Source organism: Cibotium barometz, chromosome 46 (assembly GCF_041138505.1).
Source record: "Cibotium barometz isolate CiBa-2024 chromosome 46, ASM4113850v1, whole genome shotgun sequence".
NCBI classification, from domain to species: domain Eukaryota; kingdom Viridiplantae; phylum Streptophyta; class Polypodiopsida; order Cyatheales; family Cibotiaceae; genus Cibotium; species Cibotium barometz.
Window position 1 is genome coordinate 24,195,314 of NC_141091.1, and position 16,558 is coordinate 24,211,871.

The following is a 16,558-nucleotide window of genomic DNA, read 5'->3' on the forward strand; positions in this document are numbered from 1 at the left end:
GATCCCTGATCTCCCCTCTGCTGGGGCGAGTGCCGACTATACGGCAGATGGTGGAATGAGCCTGGAGGCGTTCCACCTCTGTAGTGAGGCTCGCTTCCTCTTCCGGCGAAAGAGAAAGCCTGATGGGGATGTCCTCGGGGGCGGGCGAGGGGGCTGCGGGTGAGTCCCTCTGAGGCGAGGCGGGAGGAGTCTCCATCAGAGTCTGAAGCTCAGGCGAAGGCGAGGCGAATGCGGAAAACTTGCAAGAAGCGGGCGGAAGACCGGATGAAAATGAAGAAAAACAAAACCCCCTGGGGGTGAACAACAGCACGAAAGAGGAGGGAGAGGGGGAAAACGAAGGAGAAGCCCTGGGGGGGGGGGGGGGGGGGGGGGGGGGGGGGGGGGGGGGCAACAAAGCGAAAGGGAGGGGAGGCGGGGCGCTGGCGCGAACAGGCGGAAAGGTGGGGGGCGAACAGGCGACAAAGGGGAGGGGTGGGCGAACAGGCGAAGAGGGGGTTGGGGGCGAAAATACAAAGAGGCGGCTAGGCGGGGGGGGGGGGGGGGGGGGGGGGGGGGGGGGGCGAAATGGCGAGGAGGGGGGAGGCGCAGCAGCGAGGCAGGAGGGGGCGCAACAGGGAGAAGAGGGGAGCGAAGGCAGGCGGGGGGTGAAGAGGCGAAACGGCGGAGAGGAGGGGGGCGAACAGGCGACAGAGAAAGGGGGGGCGTACAGGCGCGCAATGCAGGGTGGAGGCGGGAGCTTCAGTGAGCTACGGGCGATCTTCTCTCCCGAGAGCATCCGTACTCGCCAATCTTCTTCACCATCGTTTTGAAGTAGTCGGACCTATTTATCATTTCAAAAAAAAAGAGGGTAAGTAATTAGAATGGCAAAATGGTGACCCGTGAATCGTGACTCGTGAGACATGATGATGAAATCATGTGAGTGAAATACGTATCGTGCCACACGAAAAGCAATGTGGTCATGAAAAAAGAAGCGGGCCACCGCGGCATCAACCTCCTCCTCCTTTTTGGGATCCCAACTCCCCTCGAGTACTTTGCCGACGAGAGAGAGAGGGTGGACTAGGTTGCGGCATTGAGAAGGCGGCTTGTTTGAAGCCTCGAGTAGTGCCACGAGGAGGACGTGATAGAGGGGTAGATGAAGATGTACCACCACCCGATGTAGAACCTGATGTTTGGGTTGGAGTGATATAAGTGTTGGGATCCACTCCACGCACCCTTTGGCTTGCACTCAAAGCTTGATGGGCGGCAAGCTTTGTAAGAAGCTCCTTTCTTATCTCCGGTGTGACCCGCTCACAAAATTTCACCTCATGACTGGGCTCATGCAACAAATGGGCCCTCACCCTATTGGCCCCACCCACACGCTTATATGGGCAAAGCTTGCATGTCCATGGACGTGCACCCCCCGCATGAGTAGGAGGCTCGAAGTTGACCTCATCCCACCATGACCACCCATCCGTTCTACTCCTACCGCCCGCACGAGAAGAGGATGCCATGAATAGTTAGTAACTTAGTAGTAGTCTAGTAGAAGAGGGTGGATAGAGCTTAGAGGGTAGAGTAGGAGAAGAAGACTAGAAGTAGAGGGAAGATTGAAGTAGTCTAGTAGGAGAGGGTGGAGAGGAAGGTGGTGGAGTAGGAGAGGGTGGAGAGGAAAAGGTGGTGGAGTAGGAGAGGGAGATAGTGGAGAGGAAAGCTTGAGTAGGAGAGGGAGATGGTGGAGAGGAACTCAAGTCTTGGAAGTTGGAAGGCTTGAGTAGAAGAGGAGTAGCTTGCAGCTGAAACCGATCCCGTCAAGTGGGAAAGACTCCGTTGGACACCCACACGCTTAATAGCACAACTTTAAAACCACAAATATGAAATGGACAACTTAAAACAACTTGAAATTAAAATGAACAGAAATGGAAAGATGGACACCAGCACTGGGGCCGGAACGGGCCGACCCCCCCCTCAATATATGATATATTTATTGGGAGTATTTAATGAATACAATGCTCCATGGGTTCTGAGAACCAGATAATGTCCATGTACATATGAAAACAGTACCAAACAAGTAGGCTCGGATTTCGATGAAGAAAACTCGAAGCAGAACGACCACTAATGTGGTCCAATCTCTACGGTCCTGTGCTTTCACTGGACTCCGCGGAGAGCGCCTCACTGGTGTTCCGAGACCACGCACAAACAGGCGCTCTCGTACTAACGCCTGGCTCTCCCGATCTCAGCACCTTTGGACCGAGGTTCGCCAAAATAGCTTGGACAACCCGGCACCGAACGGGTGTTGGCCGAGCGGGATGAATCTTTTATCAGATTTAAACATATAATACTTTACTCAAATCTGAAAATCACTTACTTGTAAATGATTGATAGGAAACCAATACTCGTAGTATGATGAGGCTACCTAGGAGATGCAAAGTCCCCTGCAAGAGAGCATGGGAAGGTGCAACCGGTAGAAGATGGGCAGCCTGCAGGTACTGTCGCCTGGCTGCAGCCTGAAGAGGTGATACGCCTGGAGGAGCAGCCGGCTATAGCAGAGCCTTCAGGTGGTAGCAGCCGCCTTGGTGTAGGCAAAACAGCCTGCAAAAAACTGGCGCAGCCACCTGTATGGAGGAAGTGCCGCCACTGTGCAGGGAAGGAGAAGTAGCCGCCAGCAGTCAGGTGTAGTCGCCTGTATGAGCAGCAGCCTGTAGGGCAGATGCAACCAACCACCTGGGAGAGTATGCGCAACAGTACAGGAGGAGATGGCAGCCGCCTGTAGTTGCAGCCAGCCGCCTGGGGAGAATAGCCGCCTGCAGCGCAGTTGTCTGGATGAGAGAGTGTGTGCAGTAGTAAAGGAGAGATGGCAACCACCTTTGCGTAGGAAGAGCAGCCGGTTGATGGATTCAACGCTAGAAGGAAGCGATGTTGTTTTACGCTTGATGGAGAGCCATATTTAATAATAATCATGTGGAGATAACCTTGGTCATACCCACGTTTGCATGTGGGGGGCTAGTGGGGGTAGGTGACCATGCCCACCCCCACACTCACTTAAAAGTGAGGCTCCCCACCTTGGCCCCTAAGTGGGTGCCCAAAGGGGGTGCCCACTTTTAAATAAGTGTGAACCCCTAACCTTATAAAACAAAGGGGTTAGAATTAAATATTAAAAACTACATGTGCAACATACTTACCACCTGTTCACATGCACTGAAACTTGTCAGAATACAGGGCAGACTTCACGACTCACTGGCAGGCGTCCCCGCTCAGTAAGTAACACGTCAGGCAGGCAAACACACAAATACATGTCATGCGAAAACAGTTTCAAACATGCAAAATATGTGTGCATGTGCAAATAGTAACATGGACATATCTCCCGTTCATGGAACAAGTACAAAATATCTGTCGGCACAAAACTGGCACGACATAAAACATAAAAACCTGGTCTTCCTATGGAGTGACAGTCCCATAGGTAAGACACAGTTCTAGGCACGAGTTTCCCTATGGTGTGACAGTCCCATAGGCAAAACACGGCACGAATACTGGCTCTTCCATGGCGTGACAGTCCCATGGATCGAACACAGTCCAGGTCATACACGGGTGGCACTGGTCTGGCTCCCGTCCATACGACACCATCCTGCTAACACACGGGTGGCACCAGTCTGGCTCCCGTCCATGTCAGCAAAATACTGGCCTCTTCACATGAGACACCGGCCTGGCCTCAAGTGAACGAGACGCAAAAACTAGGAATGGACCAAATGGTCGGCCAATTGGTGACATCCCCCCGGGCTTCTAAAGAGTTGACCTCAACTTAAAAGCCTCAAGATATGCCTGCAACAATTGCGGATAATCTGCAAAATAATCCTCATTTACCCATTTGGCATCAATAGGCAAATAATTTTTAAACTTCACAAGGTATCTCCTGGAAAGCTTTCCGGCAGGTAGCTTTCTCTCCTTGTGAAAAACAATCTGTTCTGGCTGGAGGATCTCCTCAAGCTCTTCAATTTCTGGCGGATCTTCTGTGACAGGCTCATCAGGATCTGGCCCCACATATTTCCGAAATAGACTCACATGAAAAGCATTGTGAATCTTCCAATGACTAGGTAAAGCAAGCCTGTAGGACACTTCATTGATCTTCTGAATCACCTTGAAGGGTCCATAATAGCGAGGAGAAAGCTTACGATATGATCCTTCTCGTCCTGGCCTCTTCCGAAGCCTAGCCTTCTCAAATTTCAGCAATACCCAATCACCTTCTTTGACTTCCATGTCCCTTCTATGCTTGTCAGCAGCCATTTTATGCTTATCCTGAGATCTTGCAATGGCTGTCCGCACCTGACCAAAGGCAACATCCAAGTCACGAACATATTCATCAACTGCAAAAATCTCATCCTTTGTACGAAGGATGGGTGGCAAGACCACTCTGCCATAAACAATCTCAAACGGAGCCTTTCCTGTGGAAGCATGGATTGTATTGTTGTAGGCAAACTCAACAAGTGGAAGATACTTCTCCCATGCACTCTTTTGATCTGCCACATAAGATTTCAATAAATCCAACACAGCTGAATTTGTAGCTTCACTTTGGCCATCCGTTTGGGGATGATAAGCTGATGAAAACTCAAGCTTAGTACCCATATTATCAAACAAAGCCCTCCAAAATAGGCTTGTAGTCCTGGGATCTCTATCCCCAACAATGGATTTAGGCATACCATGATGCTTGAAAATATTAGCAAGAAAAAGCTTTACCATATGATCAGCTTTAATGGTTTTCTTGACGGGCAAGAAATGAGCTTGCTTGCTAAACCTGTCCACAATAGTCCAAATAGCATCATTCCCATGCTGGGATCTAGGCAAATCCATAATAAAATCCATCGTGATACTTTCCCAAGGTTGCGAAGGAATAGGCAATGGCTGAAGCAAACCTGGAGGCTTTTGCCTATCAAATTTCACCTTTTGGCAAGTAATACATGCACGCACATAAGCCTCAATGTCTTTACGCATGCTTGGCCAAAAGAAATACCTCTGAATCATGCGAGTAGTAGGCATAATACCTCTATGACCAGCATAAGGTGGAGCGTGACATTCGTCCATAACCTTTGGACGTAAATCCTTCACCACACATAGGCAATTATCCTTCATGAGATAACCCTCATTGATAACATAAGAGGCATGTGAATGACCAGCCATCAAATCAGTCCATATATGGCAAAAATCAGCATCCAAATGATACAAATCTCTCATAGCAGATAGATCTCCATGAGAGGCCACTGAGACTGCAGCAACATAAGGCCTCCTAGATAGTGCATCGGCCACCACATTTTTCTTTCCTGGAGTATGCACAATCTGAAAATGAAACATGGAAAGAAAGTTTGCCATTCTCATCTGCTTCTCTGAAAGCTTGGTTTGAGATAGAAAGTATCTCAAGCTTTGATGATCTGTCTTGACTACAAATTCAGCCCCAAGAAGGTAGTGTTTCCAAATCTTTAAGGCGTGAATTACAGCCAAGAGCTCTTTCTCATAGATATCTATATGAAGCTCAGCATCATGCAAACGACGGCTCTCGTATGCAACTGCATGCCCTTCTTGATTTAGGACAGCTCCTATGCAATCACCACAAGCATCACATTCAACCACGAATGACTTGTGCAAGTCAGGAACAATCAATACTGGTCCACATATGATCGCATGCTTGAGCTGCAAGAAAGCATCCTGTTCCTTTGAAGTCCATTTGAAAGTAGTTTTCTTCTTTGTGAGATCATGTAGAGGAGTGGCAATCATGGCGAAATGCCTTATGAAACGTCTGTAGTACGAACATAATCCCAGAAAACTACGTACTTGATGTACGTTTTGCATTTCGGGCCAATTCCGAATAGTCTCTATCTTTGCAGGATCCATTGTAACTCCATCCTTGGATACAATATGTCCCAGATAATGAATCTCTGAAAGGAAAAACTCACTTTTCTTGGCATTGACGAAAAGTTTATGCTTCCGCAACTCTTCGAACACTGTGACCAAATGAGTTCTGTGTTCCTGCTCATTCTTGGAGAAAACCAAGATATCATCAAAGAAGACTCCTGTAAACTTGCGATGGGGTCGGAATATCCTATCCATCATACGATTAAAAGTAGCAGGAGCATTGGTGAGACCAAAAGGCATTACCAAGAATTCATATAATCCGAAGGCTGTCCTGAATGCAGTCTTATGGACATCTTGTGGCACCACGCGTATCTGGTGATAACCACTCTTCAAATCAAGTCTGCTAAAGCAAGTTGAGCCATCAAGCTTATCCAAGATATCATCAATACGTGGAATTGGGAATCTGTTCTTGATGGTAAGCTTGTTCAAAGCTCTATAGTCTACACACATACGGAATGATCCGTCCTTCTTTTGAACAAGAAGCACAGGAGAGCAGTAAGGTGAGGAACTGGGCTGAACCAAACCTTTCTCTAAAAGCTCGTTTACCTGCTTCATAATTTCTTCTTGTTGTGCAGCACTCACTCGGTATGCGGGTTTGTTAGGTGGAGAACTACCTGGCACAAGATCTATGCGGTGATCTTCGGGCCTTTGGGGAGGTAATTCACCTGGCAACGAGTCAGCAAAACAGTCGTTGAATGCATTAAGAAAATTCAGCCTATCTTTAGACATAGCATCCACATTTTGTTGATTTGGCACAAGACTATCACGCACAAAAACCAAGTACGCAGAAAGACTCTTTTTCATTGCTTTATTAATTTGGATGTGTGATACAACTGGGATGGAATCCCCTTCTTTGCCAGCATCAATAAAATGCATGCGGCCTTTATGCATAAAAGAAATCATATTAGACTTGTAGTCTTTGCGGGGCTCAAGCCTATGGTGCCACGGCTTGCCCAACAATACATCACATCCATTCAGAGGAGCAACTAGGAAATGCTCATTATCAAGGTATCCCTGAATATGAATACGCAACTTCCCAATCAAAGGGGTAACCTGCACCTCTTTGTCAATAAATGCAGCTTCAGCTTCAATCTGAGGTCCCATGTTTTCAACCTCAATACCCAATGCAGCTGCCATTTGCATAGAGATGAAATTGTCAGTTGCACAGTCATCAAACATGAAGAGTGCGGGCTGATCCTTGATTTGCCCCCAAGCCTTGCAAACCATACGCTCTTTTGCATCATGACCTGTATTACCTTGCACATCAGGAACTGCATGAACATTTGCTTTGGTGTGCTTGTCCTCGTGCTTTGGTTTGCGATCTGGGCATTGTCGGAACATGTGGTCTTTGCTACCACAAGAAAAGCATTTTCCATCCTTAGCATATTGCTCTCTTTGCTCCGGGGTTAATCCAAATTTGTTCTTCCTTGGGCCCTGCTCTTTAGATGTGTTATTTTCAGCTTTACCACCCTTGTAAGGCTCCCGGAAGTTCTTTTTAGGTGGCTGTCCACCTTTTTGCTGATTCGGGACAGCCTTGTCCTTCCCCTTGGAACCTCCTTGATCTTGCTTGATCTTGAGCACCAATTGCTCCGTAGCAAGGGCAGAAGCTGTAAGTTGTTGCAATGTATGTTTTGGGTGCAATTCAATACCCGATCTATAAGCTGGTTGCAATCCAGAACGAAACTTCCTCTTTCTTTCATCCTCTGTGATTAGCATGAAGGGAGTCACTTCCAGCAACACTTTCCAAAATTTGTTAACATACTGTTGCACACTCTCATTATCTTTTTGTTCCAGCCTGTCCCACTTTTGAGTGAGAGTTTGCTCTGCATTGGGTGGCAAGAACTGAGCATAAAATCTATCTTTGAATTCCTTCCAAGTGGAGATGGGATCCTTGGTGATCTTTTCAGTGATCCACCAATGGGCAGCAGTGCCTTTCAGAAACATGCTAGCATGGCGCACCTTCGACTTTTCTGTAAAGTCCTCATTGCTAAAAGCAATGTCGAACTGTGCCACAAACGCTAACACCTTAGAAGCATCATGTTCACCATGAAAGACATCAAATTTGACAGATTTATCACCTGCTTTGAACTCCTTGAGCTTCCTGGCATGAGGCTCATGGTCTTCTCTTTTTCTTTTCCCCTTATCCAACAGGGTAGCCCTATCTGCATGGGCTCCATGGGCCGTCATAGAAGCTTCATGGGGCACGGTGGCATGTGCTCCACGAACTCGAAGCTCAGATGCATGTGACTTACCTGCATGTGGCATGGTCTCTCCATGAGACAACTCAGAAGGCAAAATTTTTCTGGAAGTAGACCTGTCACCATGAGATACATATCTTGCATGCATGTGACTTTCGTGCCCTCCATGAGCACTGGCATACATATATCTGTCAGGCTTAGTGCCTTGGGGAGAGGATGCATGTCGAGAGGTGACAGTCACCTCTTCCTTTTGCATAAAAGATTTCAGCCTCTGGGATGCGGGATCTCCATGCTTCAAACGAGGTGGATTTCTGAATTTTAGCTCTCCGTCATCCCCCTCTTTGATATCACCTTTGCGAAGGAGATAGGCAAGTGCCAACTCCCTTGGTTTCTTGCCCACTTCACGAGCCATTGATTCAAAGGTTACATCAACCATAGCATCAGCCTTCCTGGCTTCAATAGCACTTTGTAGATGAGGATCTTCATGCAAAAACTTCAATTCTTGCTCTTGAGCTTGCAAAAGTTTTCTCATATGTTCCATTTCAGTTCTCATAGCATCAGGGTCTTGTTCAAGCATAACTGTCTTTCCTGGAGACAATTGACCCTTGGATTCACTATCCATAACCCTTTCAAGAGGCTTGTGTCTACCTCGCAGGGCATCAGACCCACGAGAAGCACTAGATGGACCCCTCGAATTTGGTACTTCCAAAGGGTTGCCTTGGCTGTCCATTGTGTTCAAAGTTTGCTAAAAGCGGGATGTCCAGTACACAGGTTCGTTTCCCCACTAGAAAGAGGGAAACAACCGTGCTCTGATACCAATGAAACCGATCCCGTCAAGTGGGAAAGACTCCGTTGGACACCCACACGCTTAATAGCACAACTTTAAAACCACAAATATGAAATGGACAACTTAAAACAACTTGAAATTAAAATGAACAGAAATGGAAAGATGGACACCAGCACTGGGGCCGGAACCGGCCGACCCCCCCCTCAATATATGATATATTTATTGGGAGTATTTAATGAATACAATGCTCCATGGGTTCTGAGAACCAGATAATGTCCATGTACATATGAAAACAGTACCAAACAAGTAGGCTCGGATTTCGATGAAGAAAACTCGAAGCAGAACGACCACTAATGTGGTCCAATCTCTACGGTCCTGTGCTTTCACTGGACTCCGCGGAGAGCGCCTCACTGGTGTTCCGAGACCACGCACAAACAGGCGCTCTCGTACTAACGCCTGGCTCTCCCGATCTCAGCACCTTTGGACCGAGGTTCGCCAAAATAGCTTGGACAACCCGGCACCGAACGGGTGTTGGCCGAGCGGGATGAATCTTTTATCAGATTTAAACATATAATACTTTACTCAAATCTGAAAATCACTTACTTGTAAATGGTTGATAGGAAACCAATACTCGTAGTATGATGAGGCTACCTAGGAGATGCAAAGTCCCCTGCAAGAGAGCATGGGAAGGTGCAACCGGTAGAAGATGGGCAGCCTGCAGGTACTGTCGCCTGGCTGCAGCCTGAAGAGGTGATACGCCTGGAGGAGCAGGCGGCTATAGCAGAGCCTTCAGGTGGTAGCAGCCGCCTTGGTGTAGGCAAAACAGCCTGCAGAAAACTGGCGCAGCCACCTGTATGGAGGAAGTGCCGCCACTGTGCAGGGAAGGAGAAGTAGCCGCCAGCAGTCAGGTGTAGTCGCCTGTATGAGCAGCAGCCTGTAGGGCAGATGCAACCAACCACCTGGGAGAGTATGCGCAACAGTACAGGAGGAGATGGCAGCCGCCTGTAGTTGCAGCCAGCCGCCTGGGGAGAATAGCCGCCTGCAGCGCAGTTGTCTGGATGAGAGAGTGTGTGCAGTAGTAAAGGAGAGATGGCAACCACCTTTGCGTAGGAAGAGCAGCCGGTTGATGGATTCAACGCTAGAAGGAAGCGATGTTGTTTTACGCTTGATGGAGAGAGCCATATTTAATAATAATCATGTGGAGATAACCTTGGTCATACCCACGTTTGCATGTGGGGGGCTAGTGGGGGTAGGTGACCATGCCCAACCCCACACTCACTTAAAAGTGAGGCTCCCCACCTTGGCCCCTAAGTGGGTGCCCAAAGGGGGTGCTCACTTTTAAATAAGTGTGAACCCCTAACCTTATAAAACAAAGGGGTTAGAATTAAATATTAAAAACTACATGTGCAACATACTTACCACCTGTTCACATGCATTGAAACTTGTCAGAATACAGGGCAGACTTCACGACTCATTGGCAGGCGTCCCCGCTCAGTAAGTAACACGTCAGGCAGGCAAACACACAAATACATGTCATGCGAAAACAGTTTCAAACATGCAAAATATGTGTGCATGTGCAAATAGTAACATGGACATATCTCCCGTTCATGGAACAAGTACAAAATATCTGTCGGCACAAAACTGGCACGACATAAAACATAAAAACCTGGTCTTCCTATGGAGTGACAGTCCCATAGGTAAGACACAGTTCCAGGCACGAGTTTCCCTATGGTGTGACAGTCCCATAGGCAAAACACGGCACGAATACTGGCTCTTCCATGGCGTGACAGTCCCATGGATCGAACACAGTCCAGGTCATACACGGGTGGCACTGGTCTGGCTCCCGTCCATACGACACCATCCTGCTAACACACGGGTGGCACCAGTCTGGCTCCCGTCCATGTCAGCAAAATACTGGCCTCTTCACATGAGACACCGGCCTGGCCTCAAGTGAACGAGACGCAAAAACTAGGAATGGACCAAATGGTCGGCCAATTGGTGACAGCAGCTCATTATATAGCATATGGAAGTTGGCTCTCTCTCTCTCTCTTTCTCTCTCAAACTCTCAAATGGCCAGCCGCCAACGGCTAGTAGCCGTTATCAGAAAAAAAAACGGCTGGAATTTGTAGCCGTTGCAGATCTTGGTATTTCCAAGGTTAATCATGAGGTCATGCTGCTTAAAGAAGCTACAGAGTGCATCCAAGTGCATTTGTAACGCCTTGGCTGAAGTGGAGATGAGCACTATATCATCTGCATATAAGAGGAGGGGGATCATGGTGCCTGCTGTGTGTGTGTGGGGGGGAGAGAGAGGGAGAGAGAAAGAAAGAAAGAAAGAAAGATATATTAACGTCTACGAGAGGCCAAAGTCGGCCTATGAGACAAAAAATAATACAACTGTGTTCTTCCGGTCATCGGAAGAAAAGAAACAAAAGAAAAAGTGTGCATGTGTTTGGATACAACTGTGAATCATCATGGATCGGTGGAGCCCATATACAAACAATATAAGGGGGGTGTCATGTGCATCACAGATGCCATGGACATTTCCAGGGCTAGATCCAGAAGAGGCAAGCAGAAAAAGACTATGAACCAGCAGAAGATGGACATGGAGCAGAACTTGGAGCCAAGATTGGATCAAGAAGGCTGTCGGCTGCAGGAAGGCTGACATCAGCAGTACCAGATGGCTGTCGGCTGAATGGTGGACTGTACCAGAAGGTGTAGCAGCAGCCGGCGCATCAAGGACAAGTACCAGAGCCAGTCGGTTGAGTTTAAGGGATTTTAATGAAGCTGTAACTGGCCGACCAGCAGTCGGCCAGTTCATCATTTAATCCAAGGGGCTATAAATAGCCCCTTTGCTCAATGTCTTAGGCATTCCACCCACTAGGGGTGTGAGTCAGTAGGAGGGTCCCATAGGGGGCCAGAATTAGGGTTTATCACCTTTTCAAGAGGGCAGCCAAGTGCTGTACAGAATTGTACCTTTTTTGTACATAGTATATACTGAAATTCCAGCACTTCTCACTCTCTCTCTCTACTCTCTCTCTACCTGCGTTTTTGCATCAGGGTGCGTTTTTGCATCAGGAGGTCTTCAAGAGTGTTTAGGGCTGAAAGAAGACTACCCAGAGCTTCCGCGTGTTACATTGGTATCAGAGCATCAGGCTCAGCAAAGCTAAACACTGATTCAGTCCCAGATGATGGTGTACAGGTCCAAGGTACAGGAAAGTACACGGATTCGAAGCCCAGATGATGGTGTACAGGTCCAAGGTACAGGAAAGTACACGGGAACACAGATCGGGAAGAACTCCCAGGAGGTTTGTTGGTGGTGTTCCACAGTGCCAGATGGGGATGTCAGTTCCGTGAGCCAGATGGGTTCTAAGGGAACGGTCCCAAGGGAGGTTGATCCTCCAAGGGTGATGTGAGAGTGCCAGACTCAGTTCCAGGAACGAAGACCAAGACGGTGTTCAGAATCAGGGCAGGAATGGATTGTGGACTAGAGGAAGACCAGATGCATAGATCTTCATCAGAGACAGAGTGGTTTGGAGAACAGATTGGATTTTCAGAGAAAAAGGTTTGCCAGGGATGGATGATGACAGAGGGACTTCGGGACAAGATTGGGATGATGACAGTCATCCAAGAGCAGGTTGGATTCCCGTCATCAAGTTTAGCAGAGGGGGATGTCATGTGCATCACAGATGCCATGGACATTTCCAGGGCTAGATCCAGAAGAGGCAAGCAGAAAAAGACTATGAACCAGCAGAAGATGGACATGGAGCAGAACTTGGAGCCAAGATTGGATCAAGAAGGCTGTCGGCTGCAGGAAGGCTGACATCAGCAGTACCAGATGGCTGTCGGCTGAATGGTGGACTGTACCAGAAGGTGTAGCAGCAGCCGGCGCATCAAGGACAAGTACCAGAGCCAGTCGGCTGAGTTTAAGGGATTTTAATGAAGCTGTAACTGGCCGACCAGCAGTCGGCCAGTTCATCATTTATCCAAGGGGCTATAAATAGCCCCTTTGCTCAATGTCTTAGGCATTCCACCCACTAGGGGTGTGAGTCAGTAGGAGGGTCCCATAGGGGGCCAGAATTAGGGTTTATCACCTTTTCAAGAGGGCAGCCAAGTGCTGTACAGAATTGTACCTTTTTTGTACATAGTATATACTGAAATTCCAGCACTTCTCACTCTCTCTCTCTACTCTCTCTCTACCTGCGTTTTTGCATCAGGGTGCGTTTTTGCATCAGGAGGTCTTCAAGAGTGTTTAGGGCTGAAAGAAGACTACCCAGAGCTTCCGCGTGTTACATTGGTATCAGAGCATGGGGGTGGGGATGTGGATGGAGTGCTAAGGCAAGATGCATCTCTATATGCTGAAGGGGTAGTACAAGCATGCTATGCAGATCTATGTCTAACTCCATCCAGTGCCATAAGAGGGATATAAGATATCATTCATCGCCGATGCTGAGGCTGTGAATGGCATGAACATGTACCCTGAGTCTGAATGAAAGCGAGCTAGCCTCTCCTGTGTCTCCATCTGGTGTCTCATTCGGATAGCTGCTATCTCTCGGTGACGGAGTCGGGGTGCTCTAGTCGATCCAAGAAGTCAGAGATCTCATCAACGTTAAGCCCAAACAGGGTCGGAGAGAAGGGGTAGCCCTGCTTTACCCTAATTGTGCTAGAAATCTCTGGTGAATTACCTCATGGGGGGCTTTGACGGAGCCAATAGCTAACTCATAGAGTGCTGTGATGCCCCATATCATCTGTGAGCGTACACCCAAGTTCTGTAAGTGCGTGAATAGACAATGCTGGAGGGACGGTGTGAAATTCTGTGGGAATCCACAAAGCAATAGTAAACCTGACATTTGTGTCACCGGGCCTGCTCAATAACAGCCCTCGGTGTGAAAAACATGGTCCAGAGTGGAGTATCCTCTGGAAGCCTGCTTGTGCTCTGTGGCCTTGTGTCCATCCATCCCTATGTCCATACAGTCTGTATGACCTTTGCTCGTGAAATTTAGACTACTATCGATGGTTTCTTTATTGTAGTGCATAGAATTGTAGCAATTCTATTACAAAAGAATGCATGGTTTCTAATGTTGTGGTCGAAGGAAAGTAAGATTGATCTTTGATTTTGTGTGTTTGTTGTTGAGAATATAGGTATGCAATATGCAGCCAGTTGACTGTTCAGAATCTTGCAAAAGTTCGCCCATCAAGTAAGGCACGACTTCTCAATGTTGAGGGTGTGAACCAGGTAAAAGAAGCCTTTTCCATGATGAAAAGTCCTTTGATGTGACATTAGTCTTGGTAAAAATATCTCCTACTTGGCTGTCAATAAATATCATATTAACCTCTCCACAAATCGCTCTCTAGCAAAGTGGTAATGCACCTCTACATGCTTCGTTCTTGCATGGAAAACTGGATCATTGGCCAACTGAATACCCCCTGATGGTTTTGTTGTCCGCCCGAGGTACAAGGACATTCACCTCTCTCATGGTGTCAGATGTGCTATTGGCCAGATCCGCACGTCTTCACATCAACTGAGGATAGAGATCGGTCGATATGGAGCCGTCTCCCTTCCCCCTGAGGATCGGATTTGCCAGCTCTGTCAGCTGGAGCTAGAGACTCAGGAGCACTACATATGTCGGTGCCCAGTGTACTACGAGATCTGAGGGCCTTTCATTGCCTCTTCCGAGATGGATTTGGGCCATTCTCCAGAGTGATGAACTACTCAGACCAGTGTTGCCTTGGGCTTTTTCTCCTCCAGCTGCGTAGGCACGGGACATGTCCGAGACACAGGCCAGTGCACCCTTACCAACTTCTTTAGAGCAACAGCGACCCCGCGCACCGTTGACCACGAATCGACTGGGCCCACACAGCCACCTCGAGGAGTCACCCTGGACAGAGCTAGAGAGCTATGTAGAGCACGGCGTCCAGGACCTGCTGGGCTGCGGTCCCAGCCGAGACATTATCAGAGGATATATTTGATATTGGCACGACGTTGTGCGGCACGACCTCGGTGCTTCAGCTTGTCTATGTTGGATTGACCTATGCGAGACATGATGATATCTCAGCTGCTTCACATAGCCTACCATTTTTCCAGTTCTATTTTTTTATCAGATATGCCTTTTTTTGGCAGTTGTATCAGGCCACTAATTCCTCTTTGGCCACATTTTATAGCTAGTTGTTTTTCAGTTTATGCTTTTCATTTTCTACTCGAGATATTTAGTTTCCTTGAGTTTTGGATGTATTGGTACTTTAGTCTCATATGCCACTCTAGCCTCTTGTAGACGTTAATCTCTCTCTCTCTCCAGGATACAGCAGGCCGCACAGAATATGGAGAGTATCTCTTAGCCCTCGGCGGGGCTCATAGGCTAGCCATTTATAATGGCCTGGCTAGATGGCCTAGATCCAACTCCTTCACCTCCTACCCCTTCGGACATGGAGCTAGTACAGTGGACTATCTATTGGGATCCCTCTCTCTGATCCCACTCATTCCGGAGTTTACCATCTCTCCTCGCCCCATCGGTGTTGCAGCCGACCATGCATACCTGGCCTTCTCCCTCACATGCCGATACACCATGCATCCACCTGCTTTGCCCCATGATCCATCACCGTCTGAGATACCACTTCACCAGAGAGATCTTTTCCATCTATTCTGATCACGTCTATCGCATCCTCTCCGACCTCGACCCCCACATCCCACTTGATGAGCTTACTACACACTTCTCAGCCACCCTCCATACGTCCGCTGCAGCCGCCTTCCCACACTCCAGAGCCACCCCTACATCACCAGGAGGGACTCTCCCACAGAATAGTTGGTACGACGAGGAATGTCGTGATACCCGAGCCCGTCTACATCTGGAGATGGCACTAGGATCCACCACTCACCAACAGACACGAGTGATCTTTCGACGTCTCACACGGAGAAAGAAGAGAGCCCCACCTAGCTAGGCTTGAGCAGGAGCTATACCAGCTATTTCTTGGAAGGGACTGTAAGGAGGCTTGGAGGATCTTCCAGGATGATCGCCTTCCAACTCCGATTACTTCACCCAGCACCTGGCACACCTATGCCACCTCTCTCTACCATGTCCCCGAGCAACCACCTCTCCCCCATCCACCCGAACCTCATCCCCCACACTCTTCCTTCTTTCACCTGAGCATGGTGAGAGATGTTATTGACAGGATGCATACTGGGAGAGCATAGGATCATGATGGACTCCTCACCGAGCATTTCTCCCATGCTAGGGACACGCTAGCCCCTTTACTGGTTCACATGTTTAACAGGGCTTCATGTGAGGGCTTCCCTGTGAGTTGGTCATCGAATACTATTGTACCTATCTCGAAAGCAAGTGACGCCATGGACCCCAACAACTGTAGGACTATCATGATTGGTCACACCTTGGCCAAGATTTATGGTTTGATTTTGGAGCATGAGCTTAGTAGATGGTCCGAGGAGCAGAGGCTCAAAGCACCGGGGCAGGCAAGCTTCAGGAGAGGGCACTCCACACTAGATCATATCTTTACACTACGGGGGATCATTGAGGAGGGGGAGCTCACGGGCAATGGATATACTGCTGCTTTGTGGATTTCTGCAAAGCTTTTGATACTGTATACCTTGGGATCACTTTTGCTGGACCTCAGTTCTCGATGCGGAAGGCGGCCGACGCTAGATTGATGAGGGGATATGCAGCCCTTGCTCGCTAGAGAGGCAATGCTC

General features: G+C 48.3%; 1 protein-coding gene across 3 annotated transcripts in view; it reads left to right on the forward strand.

Annotated features, from left to right (window-relative positions):
* The window catches only part of LOC147612046 (uncharacterized), a 184,128-nt gene that overhangs the window by 117,625 nt on the left and 49,945 nt on the right, over positions 1-16,558 (forward strand). For all 3 annotated transcript variants that reach the window (XM_086783887.1, XM_086783888.1, XM_086783889.1), the window contains one exon: positions 13,999-14,092. In XM_086783887.1, coding sequence (XP_086640013.1) covers positions 13,999-14,092 — 94 coding nt within the window. The remainder of the gene's footprint in view (positions 1-13,998; positions 14,093-16,558) is intronic.